Here is a 20625-nt window from a genome sequence, read left to right on the forward strand (position 1 = left end):
TAAATTCAACTAAAAATTCCCGTGTTTAGAATTTCTCAAATATTAAGAGTACAACCGGGTTTTATGTATACAGGAATATTCGAAAATATTAGTATTTCAGAATGAATTTGTTGCTATTGTTGTTCTGACGTTTGCTTAGTAACATATGAGAGACTAGAAATTTAAATTAGCAAATCCCAAAGATATATTTCTAAAGAAGATAAAATTTTATTTTAATAATAATTCTATGAGTAAAAAGTTTATTGATAATAGAAAATGTTTTGGTAGGTATTTTTTATCCAACCTCCTGCCGCAACATCAGAATTGACCTGTATAGTGCAATTCGACAACTATATTACTTTTAATGTAGGAACGCATAGACGTGATTTTATCACGCGACAATATAACCAACATTTTACAGTGCATTTTGTTAAAGTACATTAATATTAATAAATCACAACAAACGCGTGTCGCGCAGTAAAATTAACGTGGTACATTTCAAAAACTTAACTTAACTTTACTGTGTGATAAGAACTTACTGTCGAAATGTATTGAAATAATACATAGAGAGCACACACGCGGTAATTAAATACGCGATCGATTATTGTTTTATTTCATTTATTCGTAATTTGTGTATTAAGTATTAACAGTCAACATATCGATAGAGGAAGACTTGGTTTAACCTAAAATTAATGTAGAATTAGACATAGGATTAGACATGAATCTTTTAATTTCACTTATTGAAAATAGGCTCATTTCAATGGACAAAAAAATGCACTGATCTCTTCTGATACTTTCAAAAATTAAATTAAATGCACTTTCCGGAGGTGACTCGTCAGATTACGGCAATAAAAATAACGCGATAATAACGTCGCATTTATATCATCACGCATCATTAATGTCACAATATTATTATTTACTGTACGATACACATGAGTTAGAATAAAATAATCTATAATGTTAATACTTTCAAGTGTTGGTATTGGCTTGGCAATATTGTATAGCAGAAAGAAATATAAAAATCAATCAAAAACGTGGAACATTATTAAAATATGATTCTTTCTTATTCCAAAAAAAAAAAAAAAAAAACGTGAAACAACCAATAAAACTATTTGGAGATGTTTTGAAATTCACTACGAAAAAATGGACTATAAGTATACATAAATATACTAAAAAAGAACTGTAAGGGGTTGAAATAGGGGATATATGTCTGTTTGTCCTTTATGCATTCCTAAACGACTGGACCGATTGCGACTAAATTTGATACAAAGATATATTAGATCTACGGGCAGAAGATAGGATAAATTTTAAAAATATTGGCCCAACCCTGGGAGATGCCCAAACAGACATTTTGAGATTTACGTTAGATATTTTTGTTTATAGATGGTTGCATATATAGACGGTGCACGAGCTATATTGGAAACCAAAAACTAGGATGTAAATGCAATCAATATTACCAATCTAAATGAAATTCCAGGCGACACGATATCGTACCAGTCCATCGATAAAGTAATGAATCAAGACGAAGTTGTCAAATATCCAAATGAATTCTTAAATTCACTTGATTTACCAGGCATGCCACCGCACGTTCTAACATTAAAATTTGGCGTTCCCTTCATTATTTTACGGAATACTGATTCACCATGATTCTGTAACGGTACCAGAGGTTTAATGAAAAAGTTGATGAACAAAATTATCGAAGCTACAATTTTAAACGGAAAGTTTTAAGGCGAAGATGTGCTGTTACCACGGATCCCAATGATTTCAACATATGATCCTATATGATTTTCAAATTCAAACGTTTGCAGTTTCCGGAGCGACTCGTCTTTGCAATGACCATCAACAAATCACAAGGACAATCATTACAAGTGTTTGGACTGAATTTGGAAAATCTATACTTCTCACATGGATAGCTATATGTGGCATGTTCAAGCGTCGGAAAAACTGATTTATTTGTAAATGTACCAGAAGAAATAACAAAAAAAATTGTGTATCCAAATGCACTTCAATAAATATCATTCAATTAAATACTTGATTTATCAGACGTTTCTTGATAAAACGAATAAAATTACATAATAAAAAACTAAATTGAATTTTTTTGTAAGTTTATTACTTGGTATATTTTAACCGTTATCTATCTATACGTGTAAAAATATACTGCTAGCATAATCACAGGTAACGAATTTAACACAATTTATGAATCACGTATAAGAAGTAAGATTTTTAACTGGCTTCGAAGTGCACGTGTTCAGATAATGTTTAATGTTTACCTCATTAAAAAATGAAAATAAAATGTTATGAACATTTTGTATCATCTTTGGCTATACAGATATAAAATAAAAAATGCTTCACCAAATTAAGTAACAATGGTTATTTGTGCACTGTTTCATAATAGTTCAATAATACGGTAAGTTCAGCGTGGAATTTGAAAATAAACGTATTTATTACAAATAATTAAAACGTTTTCTAAAACTGTAATTGGACTGTTGAAGATGTCCGAAGACCGCGTATATATACAGTTATCGAAGGATAACGTTTATCAATCGAGTGTCAATCGATTTTCGGGAAAATGTTTGTAAACCAATCGCAAAGAGAAGAAATCAAAAATCTTAAAGAATATAATTGGATGGTTAAAAATGCACAAAATAACAAAAATTAATGTTTTTAATTTGATAAAGTTCAATATTTTGAAACATGGATTAGTTTTAACTTCTACACCAATATAATGAATGTTTTATGCAAAATAATTAAAACGTGTAGTCATGACGCTATCGGACTCTTGTTTTAATATATATTATGAATATCGTAGTTACCGTATCTATTTAATAACGCGCTTTAATTAAAGGTTTTTATAATGGTATGAATTTAAAATGTGTGGTAAATATTTTTTGCACTGTAAAATGACGCACTTGAACACCTAACCTTAACTTTGTATCATCACATTTTCGTTAATAAAAACCGTAACATTCCAAATATTAACCATTCAAGTGGAATAGTCTCCTTTTCATTTATCTAAAAGATCGGTATGCTTCAACTTAAAAAATGTCGCCATAACTACACTATTTTTATGACGCTAACCTAAGATGTCCTTATTTAAATCCATGATTTAATATTAAAATCGGTAGATTTATTTTATATTTCAAAATGTAACCCTTACATATGGTTTTGGTATCGATTTCAACGCAAAAAAACAAGAAAGTATAGGCTCCGTAAAATTGATCTGGTCGAGGTTCGCCTCTTGCCAAGTTTTATTTTTTTTCCTAGAAGGACTCGCATTTTAACGACATATTTTCGGAAGCCGAGATTATTGGAGCCTATAAATCATCGAACGCCAAATCCATATTGTTATCATTTTTACACCGGATTCGTATTCACATACCTACTTACATTACTATATTGTAATGAATTCGGCAACACAACGTTTCAAGACGAAGTGACTGTTACAATATATTTTTGTACACGTACACACTGCAACGATTGCCGGATCATACGATGTACATGATATGAAAACGAAATGACGAAAAACACGCAGTTCCAAAGACATAAAAATACACCCATTTAGACTACTATCGATCGACACGGTGACGTATAAAGCTGCTGATAAATCGCTAAGCGATTAAGTGGGACGTTGGATTAATTAAAAGCTCATTGTTGTGGAGCGCGAGCCGACGCGTCGACGGATGGAAAAAAAAAACGCTACCGAAAAAATACAATATTGGTGAAAAAAATATTATTTTTGTTTTAAGGATCAGTCTCCATGACCATTACATAAACATAACCATATGTAAGACGAATTTGTACGCTTCCTTCCATGCCTCCGTGCTTATCTGTTTGCATGTAATTCACACTGTGCTTCCATGGCGGCGGCGTTGCGTCAACGTGACGGAAGAGCGGTCCGATACGGCACGTCGATCGGTGTCCCTGCGGACGAATCACATCCGGCCGGTCGCGGCATGAAGAAATCCCGTCCGACGGTTTGTTTTTATCAAAAACCAACGCACACGCGTACGGTCCTATCCTCCGCTCTCCCGATGCAATAATCTTCCGCCACTCAATGTTCCCTCGTCAACCTTGTCACCAAGAACGCACCGGTAAAAATCTCGCAACTCAAATTCAATATGTACAGTCCCCTGTGCGCACGTATCCGATATTTACAATTCCCCTGGGCTGTCCCCGATATCACGTGAAAGTAAAATAAAACATAAAAAAAAACCATATAGTACTCTTAAAACTGCTGTCACTTTTGCACGTGGAGTAGATTGATCATAGTTCAGGAAAAAGGATTTGAGTTTTTAAAATTTCCATACACTATATCGAGTTGGTTGGAAATTACAGGGAGGGTTTTTTTCGTCGAAATTCCAACGTTGTGTTATAGTGTTACGCATTTTTTTTTACAATACCATTGATGACATCTGTAGAAAACGCTATAAACCCTCCCGAAACATCGCAAGCGTGCACGTAAATTACGTGAAATTGTGCCGTAGACACCATAGGTGACCACCAGCGAAGTAAATATAATTTAGTGTAATAAATAAGTTTAAAGTATAAATAAGTGTCATTGAGCGTTATACGGTAATAAAAACAGCGAAAAAATGTTATTAATTTATTAAAAAGAATTATTTCACGCATAAAATCATCAGAAACGTGTCAAACGTTCGCTTTACGTATGAAGCACTGTATAATTATTCTCTTTTTAAATTGTTAAAAAACCTGATAGTATTATTTAATTGTCATCGATCATTAATTGGCAATAGAATTTTATTTAGGCTTTAGTCACCGCTCGTCGCTCACCAGTTAGGAGCCAAATATTAATCGCATCCTTACGTCTAATTGATGTTGTTTCGATGGATTTGTTATGTTACCAAATCATATATTATAATTTATAGTATTCAAAATCTATTTAAGGAAAGTATATGTCTGCAAGGTTAGTTCGATATTTGGTTTGTTAGTAATTAATGGGTGATCTTTGTTACACTATGTATTCGATATTTTTTTGCTTCAATTCGACCATCTTTCACGTGGTATAAATTACTATCCACAACCGACATTTTCTTCTACCTTTTACACTGCAATCTGAGCCTAAGGACTGGGTACCAGTCACTCCGGTATATTTACGGTCCAAAGAAATGTTTGCTTGAAATACATTATCATATTAATAATGCTACCCAAGTATCGGGTATTTAAAACTACTCCGGGATGCAACACAAAACCTATCTAAATCGTATATCGTCGTATAATTTCGAGTTTATTGAGTGCATTTCACGTGAGGGTTATTGCTATTCCGCAACCGTTATATTATATATCAGGGATGGTAAACCTTTTTTGGGTCAAGTACCAAAGTTCGCCAATCATAGTTTTTAAAATCGTTCACATAGTCAAAAGAAATTGTATTTTCTAAATATGAAAATAATATTACACATTTATTACGTTATTTTTATTAAGTAGTTAAAGTATATTATTATTATATTAAGTAGTTATTTATTACTTCATAAATTATGTTTCATTAAATGCCCTTAAACTTGATGTTTTATATTTAACAATTTTATGCTGTTTCTTTTGACGTCAGAAGAGTACTTTGTCATTTTTAGTGAAACACAAACAGAAAATGTTTCATCGGTTAAAACATTTCTTATCTTCGATTTAATTAAATTCGTTATGAAGAATAAACTTTCACAAGCATAAGTGAACGAAAAAATTGAAATTATAAGGAATATTATCATTTTTAAAATGTATAACATTTATTTCTCTGGTTTTCATATAACTAACATTTTATAAATAGCATAATTTTTTTTTTTTTTGTACTAATATTTTTAATAATTTTAATTTTTTCGCAATTGAAATTTGGTCAAAATGACACCTTTGGCATACATACCGTAGATTCACCACCTCTGTTATAAAATATTCTACTCGTATAATTATATTGGATCGTCAAAAATATCATCCATGCTTTTGTTCCCTGGTTCACAGTAGAGGAAAAACTTGTATAAAGAGCTGACCACACTTTACCCACCTTGTGGTTTATACATCATACCTCCTATTCTAAACGCAAAAATAAGTAAATATATACATGGGTACATAACTTGAGTTAAGGTGATATTTTTTCAAGTTTTTCTTCTAATATATTCGCAACGTATTATAATATGACCTATGTACTATTGCAGCGTATAATGCGACTGTTACGCCTTCACGATCGTTATGGGCGCTTATCACGTATACACGAGTACCTCCCGAATTGTTACGAAGTACGTCCATAATAGTAGTAATAATAGTAATAATACTATTAGTCATGTATATTATACATGTTTTACTTAGATGCTCGTAGTGCTGAAAACATAATCACATTTATCTATGTCCAAATCACGCATTTTGTAAATCCCTTCGCTGCTATCGTTTAGTGCCATTTTAATTTCGTTTTCTCGTGTTTATCGTAGACACAGAACACAATAATAATGTACATTATCCTAAAATAAAATTCATATTAACGTTAACAAATATGTATTTTGATTTTTGTTGTCCATGCGTGTATTTTGCCGAGGTAGTCGACAAATCTTCACAAACTCACTTTCGTCGAGCTAATTACGAAATGGGATCTTTGTATTTAAACATATACAGAGGTATTGCTAAACGCGTTGTGTATAAACGCATGCAACTCTCCTGAAAAATAAAATTATTTTAAGTTATTCGTATTACACTCTTGTATAATTAATCACCTTTGTATGACGAAAGTGCGAGTCGTTCGAAATACGAAATCGAAAGAAATATTTGCGTAGCCATAGTGTGATATAATATATGCATACTATAACATGACATGGAATAAATCTCGCTAGCAACCATGGGAAACTTTAAAAAATCGACCAATAAAAGTATGTCTCGAAGGCAATTTTGTTCCTTATCACGATTGATGGCTTTGATTTAGGTACAGTTCACCATGCTCTATGTACGTCACTGGCAAAAATGCCACAGTAGAGATATTGTATAATATTTCGTATACGATATTATGAGATATTACTAGTATATAAATATATATATTAAGTCCGATAAATAGCACTTTTATCAATTTTTTTAAATTAATTAAAAATCACTTTATTTTTCATATAAATACAAAAAACAGTTTCTGTATTAACTTAGGTTTATGTATAAAAAATAATACCTATTATTGAAATTACCTCATCTGGTTTTTCGATGTTATTATAGTGTCCACGAGAATATTTTCATTGCAATATTTCCTGAGGTGATGAACACAATCAAATTTTTAGTACCGAAATTTCGATGATTCACTTTATGGATTGTAATTTTTGTCACCCAGTTAAATATGTAGGTTTGGTCTACAGTAACATGAAATACCTGGCCGGTTGTATAACGAATAACTAGACAGAAAAGGTTGGGATCTTCGGTAAAAACTGTTAAAGTATATGATGTAAAATTCATATATATATATATATATATATATATTTTATATATTATATAGGTTGGGTGTATAACTATTAAAAAAACTGGCTCTATAATGGCACAGCACAGTAATTTAGTTATAAATACTAATAATAATTAAATATAAATATTGCCCTTTTAACCCAAAAATAAATAATAAGTATCATAGTTCGCGACAATTCACGTACGTGATATCATATTTTAATTCAAATTATTGGCAATTCGACCGTCTCAGTATTACAATATATTAATAGTATTACATATTCACATAATAATATAAAAATGAAAAGACTCGTAACGTTCTTGGACGGTGGTTTGCGCGAGACAAGAAAATATAAATATCTAGCACACGAATATTACAATAATACACAAACACATCGGCCTTTTCGGTTACCTATCCTCACAATAACGACGAAAAACGATGAAAATATTATATTAAACCTAATTAAAATTATGATTTATATAACGTATTCGCGGTATTAATTTCAAACCAGTCGGTGTGTGACGCTACCCATCATATGTAACTGGGTACCAAAAACCGATATCGCCGGCGCTAACACACGTTCTTATTAAAACTCACGAGTGGTAAGAACTACACAATTATACAAAATTTAACTGAACTTTTATGTTTTCATTAGAAAATTGAAAATAATAAGTTCTTATTTTATAACGATTGAACGTTTCGAATACAACCATTATAATTTTCCGAAAGAAAATCACGTTCGAATGATTACACCACAACTTTTAGAAGATAGAACAACTTACACGTTAAAATGACCTCTGAACATAACGCGATGAGCATATATGTATTACAAAGTAATGTACGAGTATATGGTCACGATATCATACTATGGTTCTGGCATTCTCAATTTCCTGTGTTCTTTGTTCTACTATTATTATCATTATTATTATTATATATCTATAAAACAACGTCTGGCACCGCTCGTGATGTGTTGCAGATTTGTGACGACGGCGCACCGCAATACTCGAAACGTAGTTTTCCGACGCGTTTAACAGTAATGACATTTCCTTTCCACCGTTTGTATAATATGTACAGTTTAAACTTAATAATATTATCCGCAGTTGACGTAGTTTACACTGCGTTGATGATAATTGTAGGGAACAGCGTTGTAGTAACACAATTAAGCACATAGACAGAAATTATTCACACTATAATCCAATCTGCTTATTATTGTGATTATTTATTTTCACTAAAAACCTTCGGATAGTTCGACCACTATACTCAACGGGCGTATGATGAGCACATGGATAATATACGTTTTCTCGTATGCCAATATTTGAAACACAATGGTAATACACTGTTTATGTTGAAAATGTGCATACGAAATAGAGTAATAATTATCGTTTTGTGTACATTTGTTTATAACCGGGACTCAAAATTAAAAGCCCACTATGAAAGGAATGGGCTATGTATAACTACTTTTTTTTATTGATTTTGCACGTTCTTCGAGTAATGTAATAATGTGTTGTACACACTATATAATTGTAGATCAATATTTTGCTGGAACATGAAATTTTTATTTACGATGACAATAAAATTAATTTTATAAGCAACTATTGGTTTCTTCTGGATCGAATATATGACGCTTTCTCTGTATGTACATTTTTATTTTCAAATTATAGCAAGTACTCGTATATCATAGCTAGGCATACATATACTATGTATTACTATTGTAAAGTTGTAGTATTATTATATTGTATTTTATATTCGTCGTTTTCGTTTACTACACATGAATTCCTACGTTAATCTGTTTCCATACATAATTACTGTGTAATATAACAGCGGTAGGTACTATTTTAAAACAAATTTGCATACGAGCTTAAAATACTTTTAAGCCGTAAAATCTAAACGTGATGCACTCACGCATTTTCTATTGAGAAAAAACATTCTAAAGCTATTTGTTTTTCAAAAGATTAAGGGTATTATAGTTATTATTATATTATTATCAATCGTAACCTCACACACACACATAAATATATGTTATTATATGCAGTATGCATGAGTATGTGTGTCAAACATTCCAAAGCTGACATGTTATTTATTCATAAACTGTTTACAATAACAATATATACGGTTTTCCAAATTTTCATCGTAACAATATTTAAGTATATGTAAATATATGGAACAATATATAAATGCTATATACGCAGGTAATAATTAAGTCTCTCAGACGGATGTTTCAATTATGTTACATTGTGTTCTATAACTTATAAAAACAAAAGGCCTACTCAAAGAACAATAATTTCCTATAATCTATATTGTGGTGAAACTCTCAATTTCCGAACAAATATGAGAACCAATTTGAGCAACAATGATTTTCTGTAACTACTACTCAAACTTTAATAAGGAAAAATTACCTCTCCTGGCACTAACAATAGTGAGGTTGAAATTGATCTTAACGTTAGATTGTGACGTATAGTCTCTTGATTAGAACTTTAATAGATACAATATAACCGGGTCTTAAAAATGTATTAGAGAGAAATAATCACTGGTTTTGTCCAAGGGCAAGCAATAGTGTCACATAGAAATGATACAGTGAATAAAATAAATAAACTAATTTTTATAGAAAATTTCCAGTCAAATCAAATAGTATAGTAGATGCGGTGTGTAATATTGAGGATACATTGCACTACCATATTCTCAAGGAATTTTAAATTCTTTGAATCCTTCTGACCTTCCACCTCACGGCTTAATGTGAAAAGTCAGCATCCCTATTATGCTGTTAAGAAATTTTAGCCCTCTCAACATGTATAATGATATGAGGTTATATATTGGCTTATCTTGAGTCGGAACTACTAGTCGGTTACTCGTGTTGAACTTCTTAGTACTTTTACAGTGTAGTTACTTACATATATTTTGATGTTATTATTTTTCATCTTTGTATAATCTAAATATTTATCCTCTATTTAGTTGGATGAATATAAATAATATTTTATAAGAAAAATACAAACCGTGCAAATAATAAAAACTGACAATTTTTTTTTTTTAAATACACTATTTATAAAAGTTTTTTCGACCGAAGTTCTGATTCTGATTTTATTTTTTAAATGTGTATTAAAAGCTCCTTGAAAGGTTAGACTATTATTATTTCACAAAGGTTTGAGTTCCAAAATCGGTTCTCATAGGTCTGTTTTCAGTTTCTAGTCGAACGCCAAATTATTATGCTCAAGAAACACTTTTTGTATATTATATTATTATTACATATGGTTGCGCTTGCTTTTATGCATAGGTTATGCATGCGACATTCCCATAATAAGAATTGTTGTTTAAAACGACTATAGACAATTGTCCATAATTGTAATTCGTTTGACTTTTTTTCTCTTTGCAGATATTCGGCGCCATTACTGCCATATTACAATTCGTGCTGCCGTTTCTGATCATAGCTTTCTGCTACGTGCGGGTGTGGCTCAAGTTGAACGACCGGGCCAGATGTAAGCCGGGTACGTCGACGAAAAACGCGAGGCGAGAAGAAGTCGAACGTGAGAGGAAAAGTCGGACTAACAGGTATGCAAACACACAAATACGTATAATACCATGTACACATACAAACGTGGACGTATCGTGTACACCAATAGATCTCAACTTTTTGATATATTCAGATTTCTTTATTACTAATCTTTGAAGTCAGGGATCGCTCGAGTTTAAAAACATGAACGTATTGTTTCAATAACCATTTTTTTTTTTTTCATTTACTCTGATAAAATTTGAGCATATGTATACGTGTACGACCAGAAAGGCGATAGCGTTGCAGACGTAAGTCTGACATGAGTGCCGTGGATCTCCAGAGGGGAGGGGGCGCAGACCACAGACTGTTGTATACGATGCCAATAGTACGGTTCCGAGTGGATTTTTACGCCCAGTTGAGCGTGCACGAGTTCCGATTTTATCACTTTAAAAATCGTTATATTATTATAATGTATATGTACACGGAATTCCGTTAGGGTGAAGGAGCATGTACGAAGGAACAGTATAAAATGTAACACTATCCACACAATGCAGAGGAATTCAAAGACGTAAAGATATCGTGGGAAGGATATGGGGAGGAGTGCGTGGAGAAGATTGAAATTTACTGACGTTAGCCGCCACTCGTTTATGGATTAAATGATATATAAATTATTTTCTTATCGATCTCCATCGACATAGTCGTTGTCGTGTATTGTTGAAACGAGAACCGCGGAGGCGACGGCAATGGGTCCCAGCGCAGAGCGTTGTTTTTATTTCAGTCCATTAGGTTTAGAGTCTAACAATTGGGAAAAAAAAACTCGTGTTGTAACATCTTGGATGATTTCCCATCGGACTGCCATACCGTCGTCGCCGCGACTATTCGCACACGCTGAGCGCACGCCGTTGCTCTAACACACACACACAAGCGCGCGCATTTTTGGCCCGTTTGCTTAGCACCACTCGTGTTGTTTACCAGTCACTTAAGTTAAAAGTAAATAATACGTAAATAAAATAACTCAAAATTTCCGATATCGCACGCAGTGGTTTCCGCGGCTATAAATACGTATTTTCGGCTATTACGCCGTGACGTAACTCCCTCTGACCGATCAATCGTCCTCGCTTATGTGTATCTCTAACGGCAGCTCGTTGATACAGTACAATTCCGATGCCGAAATCGCGAGCAGACGGGGCAATATCGAATGTAAATCGTTAATATTTAATTTTCCATCCAAATAATTTCCGACGAAGATTATCACTGACCGCGGGTAGTAATACAGTGATGTATAAACGTGGTGCGATATTAAACGAAAGATATTTCCTTGCACGTAATAATTGGTACATAGGAAGTGAGCGCTTCTCCCAAGAGAAGTTTCATAGAAATCCCGAAGAATGCACCCGTTCATTCCGACTACCATGGTTAAGTTGGTCTAAAACATAGACCTTACACGTTGTACCATTAGCCTTACCTATGGACTATTAACTGAATTAGTAGCTGGTCAGACAAATCGCACGTAGACCATAACCTCCTTAGTGTTATCGGTATACGTCCATTATAATCGATACACCTTATGATTCGAATATAATGTACCTATACAATAATACCGTACTATTATAATTTTTCATTTCTTTTCAGCATTCGTGGTTAATATATGTAATAAATTATTAAATATAAACACACCAGAAATAAAAGAAATAATAGAATTCGGTGCCGCAACTAATGAGAAGAGCCAAGGTTAACACCTTCAATTGGGCCTCGTTTGTGATTAAACGGAACACAAGAAGTTTTTTTGATATTTCAGAAACTGTATTTAATTACATGAGATCTCTATACAAAGATGACTTAACTCCTTGTGTAATTTTTATATCATTAACTGTCACGGTGGCGTCAGTGGAGAATTATTTTCTCAAATTCCAAATTATAAAAAAATTACTTAAAAAACTATATTTAGAATAAAATATTTGCAAAAATAAGTATTTTAACATGTAACAAAACTCAAGATTTTAATATAAATAAAGTGATTGACAACTTTGCCAATAAAAAAGACCGAAAAAATATTTTTTTTTTAAAATAAAAATTATTGATTAAGTAACCAAGTTTTAGTCTAAACATTAATTGTTTTGTCTAATCTAATCAATAATTAATACATATAACTTATAACTTATTTACTACCTAATTATTTTTCTACCTACTTTATCATTTCTATGTTATTAATAATTTAACATTTTATAAATAATGTTTTTACATTTTTATATCTTTTTGAACTGAATAGGTATAAATATTATTTTAAAACTGTTAAGATATTTCCAAGTAAATTTTGATTTATTTGAACATTCAATATTTTATATATATTATAACTACACTGCTGATATTAAAAAGTAAATATTAAATTATTATGCTTATTAAATTATGGTAAAAACATTTTAAAGGGCTCCACATTGTTATTTGCACTAACCTATTTGCAGCACTAATAATAATACTCGTGTTTTTATATCAACATAAATTAACAATAATAACAATAAAATGCTTATAATAATCAACAAAAATTATTATTATTATCGTGTAGTCACAAGTCAACTCATGCAAATTACTCTCAACTGCTGATAGCTACATGTGTTAAAAAAGCTTATTAGTGTAAGGTATGTAATTTATATTCGATTTGAACTAACACATTTGAATGGCACTAGTATTGAAATACTTGACATTTGTATGCAGGGGCGGATCCAGAGTCAGGGAACTGTGGGTGAAGCCATTTCAAGAGACCATTTATTAGGGATGAAACTGAATTAGAAATGAATACCTTGTAAAAAAAAAAAACATAATATGCTCATAAAAGTATATAAGTATATTTATATTACATTTTAGAATTATTGATACCACCGATAATGACTTATTTACAATTAATAAATATAATTTAATTTTATCAGCGCATCAAACGTACGGAATAAAATATGATTTACTTAATTTCCTACTAAAACGATATAATTTAAAATATAAATTATGAATTGAAAAATTTTAAATTTTGAATATACATGGCATTTATTTTTCAAGTAACTCCGATGGGCCAACTGTCCAAGAGTCAAAATCAAGGACTAAAAAGAGAAAAAAATTTCCAAGAGGCCAATTTTGTCAACAAATATTAACTGTGGGTCAGCTGATCCCCTCAACCCCTTCTAGATCCGCCCCTGCTTTTATACAATACACGTTATATTGAATCACGAATCACAGTTGACATGACAAAATAACTAGTGAATTCGGTTCGGCCGGTCCGGCCGGTTCGGCCACAGAGGACACATCGGTATACTTAGTGGGTGAGTCGCTGCAGTTAAAAATAAAAAAATAAAATTAATGAAAATTAACAATGAAAACGTAAGGTGGTCGCAAAACCTGTAAGGATCAGTCGTAGGTGGTAACGACAAAAACCACAATCAGTTTCGAAGATGATCCGAAGCAAGAGAAAATTGTTTTCGGATAACACCGGTTCCATTGATGTTTGACAATTGGTTTACAATATTATGTCGGTGCGTTGCGGAATGTTACAATATTTTAAATTATAGTATTACTATGGCCGGCGAGGACAGGAGTACTGGACCATCGACCCGACGTGTCCGAACTCATGAGAATTATAATGATAATTATAAGAATAGGTATAAAGTAGTGGGCCAAATTATGTGGTGTTACAAAACTCAACCATTGCAATACTTATTATGATCCACACAACTAAATAGGGTTAAACGACTTCCGTAGCGACTGGAGGGGCGATATAAATGCAGATATTTTTATGAATACTTAATACCTATGTTCACTGCTGTAAAATAAAAACGAACATTCTACGTTCAATATAATCCATACCTATTGGCTTTAAGTAAATTAAAGTAGTGGATTTGAAGAAAAATAGATAAAACATACAAACAAGATAAAGAAATTTTTTTTTTATAAAATGCAATGACATTTTTGGTACTGATTTTTTTTTAGGTCAGTTGAAAAAATAAACATAAAAGTATGTGGCCTCACATAATAAAAAAAATTCAATAAGTAAAACTCTTAAATATGCATAAAACTTTAAACTCGTTCATTTATTGTATTAATGCCAAATTTCAAGTTATTCCAGTAAATACAAAAATATATTGGAGTGTTCGAAAATTCGAAAAATTGTCAAAATATTCCAAAAAATTTGAAAAAAAAAACTAAACTGGAATTCAATGAAATTTTTATTACAGATTTCTTTGAGTGATCCTTAAGGAACGCAACATATAAACTTGAATAAACTCAAATTTAGTATTAGATTAATGCTTTTGTCGTCTTTATCCAATAATGCGAATATACTACCTATTACTAATACGTATAAGTAATATGCTAATTTAAGTGTAATTAACATAGATAGAGAAACCTATTTTAAAAATATTTTCGAATATTTAAGTTCTTACTAAACCACGCACGTAATTTAGTTGTCAAAACCAATTTTTTTTTGTTCAGACGCATTTTATTCTCATACAACAGTCAAAACGCTTCGCGATATCTTTGATCGTATATGCAAATAAAGCTGGTTCTGTCTTCTCAAATCTACCAATGAGAGGTTGAGAACATGTATGAAAAAACGTATATTTGGCAGGGAAAACAGTTAAGGTCTTTTTGAAATCGGAAATCACATATTTTGAACAGTTCTCGACTCGACCGATGGGATATGTATTTGTTAATTTGTCTGAAATTATTAGTTCTTTATTTTTTATCTCCAAATAATTTTAATCCATACCGAAACAGTTTGTTTGAAATATGATGAATGTATACAACGATATAGTCTGTAGTACAGTCCCAAATGGTATTTTTTTTTTTTTTATGCAAAAACCGAAAGTTTTGAACATTGTCACGTATCACTTTGAATTATATACGCATGTATATTATTTAAAAATTAAATATCTGTTTGAACGAGGTCCCGAATCCAAAATTGGTCGGGGTGACCACGTTTTAACTGTTGCCGGATATGAAATATCAAGAACAAAAAAGTGGACTGTATTAAATTATAAAACCTTTATTATAATCAAAACGCGGCAACAACCAACGTATATAAAAATTACTAACAAATGTTATTTATGCGGCAACAACCAAGTTGTTGATGACGGCGTGAATTTATAGCCGGTCGCCACCGGGTTAGAAAGCAGGTAGAACGATAGGTCAGTTTTAGAATATTCGAGACAATACCTATGATAGATAAGAAGACACGTCTTCATACCTGTCCGTCCTTAATATTCTAGAAAATTTGAGACTATTCTCGACAAATATCGAACTGTACCCAACAATATCTATAAGAAATCAAATAATTTTTTAAACTCTTTTCTACTTATATCACTCCGTACTAATACATTTTCCGTGTGTACCATATTGATAAAAAACTACAGGTCTACGGTGTGCCTAACGAACATTAACACGACAAACGGGAATCACTGTAGTATAAATTCGTACCGGTAAGCACTTTACAATGATGTAGTACTGGACTTAGATATTATTCTAAATTTTGTGGTGAAATTTTATACGAGTATTACTTACAGATCATTGATTATTTGCAAAAGTAAAAAAATATATTTGTAGACAATAAAATAAATATCAAAACAGTTTTATGTTACGGGCTATTTTTACATTGTATCATTAATTGTGTAGTGGACATTAATATGTATTTGTGTCAAATAAATTATACTCGTGTGGCTATAAACAGCAACCACTCGCATCCTTCCTTTCTCTCAAATTCTATGGAAAAAGTTATTTTTCAATTGCAACTTAATTACAGTAAAAACGATAACATCACGATTTTTGGACCAATATAAAAGAATCGCGTTCATAATAATTATATATTTTGTAATACCTCAGCAGTAAAGATTATTCGTATTTAAAAGTAAACTATACTTAGACAATTATTTATCTAGTTAAATTTAGCAACTGATCAGAACAGTCCTAAAGGTTATAAAAACAGTTGTTGATATTTTTTATTTAAAGGAGAATTAAAAATCCGTATTGGTATGCTGATAAAACGAAATAAATTGTTACCAAAAAGTATTATAATTTGTATATCTAAAAGGTGACTTTAAAAATTGTAATAAAAATAAATCTGTGAACATTTTGATATATACTAAAAAAGAAATAAAAACTTGAAATAATAACAAAATTTATTCGTACATAAGGATTCAATAATTTTTCTAGAGTATTTTATGTAATATAAATTGAAAACATTTAGAGCTATACTTTTGAAAATACCTAAGAAATTATTTTTTTTTAACAAATGTAAAATTGTTAGTTTCTTTTTACTGTAAAACTGTTAAGTATTCTGAAAAATTATTCAATTTGCTTAACAAAACAAAAAACTTTTTTCATAACTTTCCTGTAATTATACCCATAAATTATGTACTTATGTAGGTATTAAATATATTATATATACCTAATTTTTGAAAATGTAATTTTATTATGGTGATGTTGAGGATTTATTTTGAACTTCATAAATTCATACAGCTTAATAGAATAGAACGTTAACACAATGGGTCTATGTACAAAAACGTATAATAAAATCAATTAAAAATTAATGTCTGATCTCGTTTATGGGAAATAAATTATTTTTATTTTCTTCAAAATCTTCTAAATGCATTTTGCAATCATAGACGTTCATCGTCAATCTTAAAATTAACAGTTTTGGTTCGCTATGGTTACATTAAATAAACAACTGCTGAATATTAGTTTTTAGTGTCCTCTTTATTGTTTTTTTATACTTACATATTTATATCTTCAAGTTGACTATCAAAAATGTTTATCTCTTATATTTTAAACGAACAAATTGAACTACGTTAGGTAATTTTCTTTCACACTGACTCCACGTGACTGTTATTATTTTTATTTTTTTCCGATGTGATTTTTATTCTATTGGTCTTAATAGTTGATGTCTACGAGCCATTTTGTAGACTTATTAAAGTATGTATCAAAAGATGGCGATCATCCTACACACATTGTAATTAGGATGGTCATTATTGTTATTACTTAAAGAATATTTTTCTTCTGATTTCTTTCTTTCACATAGCCTCGAAAGGTTAAAATTCGTTAAATAAGATATATTTAAAAATATGTTAATGTCTTAAAAGGATCAATCTGGTCACAGGGGCTTATAAATTATACCATCGATGTATCCCTAGTTTATCGGACGTACATAGATAGGATACGAGATTTTGGAAAAACGATCGTACTGCTGTCTTTTGGGAGAACTAAATTAGTGGTTTAGACGTGGATAAGACCTCATTGGAGACATTGCTGTCCGGGGAGAACGAATTAGCGAGGAAAAGAGATTATTATACGTTTTTCAACTTTATTGTGACGGTATAATATATGACTTTCACTGTTCTGGAAAACATATTTAGGTGTATAAAAGTTTTTGTACATTTTCGTTAGTTTTTACGATAACAAATGATTTCTAATTATAATTTATTTTCAAAAGAAATTTTCCGAGAAGAATATTTTGGAAATATTTTTTGTTTCCAATAACATTACTTAAGATATATTCACTGTATGACAATATCTGTGAGTAAATGTATTAATAATTGAACATATTTGACTGTTGACATTTTCATTTATCTTCTTGAAATATTAACTGCGCCCAAAAATCGGTGCTGTATAACTTGCTCGTTAAGATAAAGAAATCAATCAGAATATGTTGTGACGAAAGAATCTACGATGTGAATTATTCAATGAACCCCTAGTGTAGCGCACATGAAAAACATGACTTATTAAATACCATGGTACTGGCGTCAGAGGGCGGAAAAAAATACGGGGCCTGAGATTGAATGTTATACGCAATCGTGGATAATCGAAAGAATATCGTCGTTATATTGCTTCTCACAATCTGGTTGACAATCTCGTATATTTGATAGTGTTTCTGTGTAAACTGTATAAACATGCACCACAGCAACATAGTATATTCACCGTAATGTATTGTATTTACATACAATCGATGAACTCGCTTATAGCTCTGATCGCCACCAACTCCAACTAAATTTAATTTAATTTATTCAATGATTCATAATTAAATATACAGCCTATATAAAAACTAGAACGACAATAATATAATTGTTTACGTAATCATTTTCAATTATGCAATATATATTATTATGATATGGACAGAAGAATCATTAATTATTGCGAATAATATTTAATTAATTATTACCGCAGAGATGTATCACACACAATATAATGTATATAATAATTGTATGTACAAAAGAATTAATTGAAATATTTTTACAACTCTGACTACGTATTTATTAATGACTTTACGTAATAATGGTTTCCGCCAGTGTACCGTGTATTAGGATGTATATTTAAAATGCTTATATAACGATCAAAAGGTTGATTATTCAAATTTTGTATAATTTTTAAATTCGATACTATACAGACCCGATTTACATAAAAACTCGAGACCTATAACGATAAATCATTTTACAACTCTAGATACAAAATACGAGTATAAATGTACTTCAAATCGAAATCAAAAAATTAATACCATTTTGCATGAACCTGAAAATTGGCCGCTTTGTATTTCTATTTCAATCATGCTGCTACAAAATCTAAACATGGAATTAGTATAAAAACATAATGGTGAGGAAAAATTGAGCAGGTAAATAATGTTCTCAAATTACGAGTAGATAAAAAATCCGTTTCTGAAACGATTGTATATAAAGTTGGTAAAATCAACATACCTTCGCATTTTATTATTCACCAACACCATGAAGTTCATAATGCATTCCTGTACACCTCATAGATGATAAACATTTTGAATCAAAGAATTTAAAACCTTTAGTGTGCCTTCCGACAGTCGGTATACACTCGAAAACTTGTTTCTTATACTTAAAATATATTTTACGTAAACACATAATGTCATGGATAAATTTAAGAAGAAAAACCATTGCTTACCAAAATGTACTGTTTTGACTTGTTCATAAAGAAGTGATAGAGTTTCCACAATTTCTTCAAAACTTCTACGGAAAACATTGAGTAATCCGTACTGTATTATCTTGGGAAAACTTTTATATTTCAAGAACTATTCTATATATAGGAAAAAAAAGTATCTTCTAGTACCATTAAAATTATATTATTATATTTGTATTTCTTAAATTAAATTGGAATGTACTTTTCGTAAGGTTTATAGAATTAAACGTTCACTCATTGGATTAGATGAAATAATTCCGATCATAACGACTAATAATGACTTATAGAAATTTATACTCTAAAAACGTACAAGACTTCTAGTTTTCAATATATTTATATTCAGTGGAATATGGAATCTTTGAATAAATGGCTTTGGAATTATTCGTGCAAACCCTTGAAAAAATAACAAGCATACACTTTTATAAATATATATATTTAAGAACGCATAAAACGAAAACTAAACTGATTTTAAGTGACAATAATAAATAGAAACTTAAGATACATTATTTTAATTGAGGCTAAATATTATGAACTAAACTTATCCTTTTCCTGCCTTTCGAGAAAATTTCAATCTAAAAAATTGTGATTGTATTAGAATCTTTGGCCACGGGGTAGTTGGTATATTATATGAGATGAACATTTATACATATCTACTGTGTGTACTTATCTGCGTGTTTACTCATATTATTGTTTGTATTAATGTACTAATTCTGTGACAATATTGCCCATGTTGTCTGACACGTTTTATCGACAATGGATATAACAGGTACAAAATATATTTTAACCGGTAAATATGAGTACC

At 30.8% G+C, this 20625-nt stretch overlaps 1 protein-coding gene across 3 annotated transcripts in view; it reads left to right on the forward strand.

Annotated features, from left to right (window-relative positions):
- The window catches only part of LOC112680308 (neuropeptide Y receptor type 2-like), a 217761-nt gene that overhangs the window by 134359 nt on the left and 62777 nt on the right, over nt 1-20625 (forward strand). For all 3 annotated transcript variants that reach the window (XM_025550380.1, XM_025550371.1, XM_025550363.1), the window contains one exon: nt 10758-10933. In XM_025550380.1, the coding sequence (XP_025406165.1) occupies nt 10758-10933 (176 nt within the window). The remainder of the gene's footprint in view (nt 1-10757; nt 10934-20625) is intronic.

Source organism: Sipha flava, unplaced genomic scaffold (assembly GCF_003268045.1).
Source record: "Sipha flava isolate LNK unplaced genomic scaffold, YSA_version1 101_pilon_pilon, whole genome shotgun sequence".
NCBI lineage: Eukaryota > Metazoa > Arthropoda > Insecta > Hemiptera > Aphididae > Sipha > Sipha flava.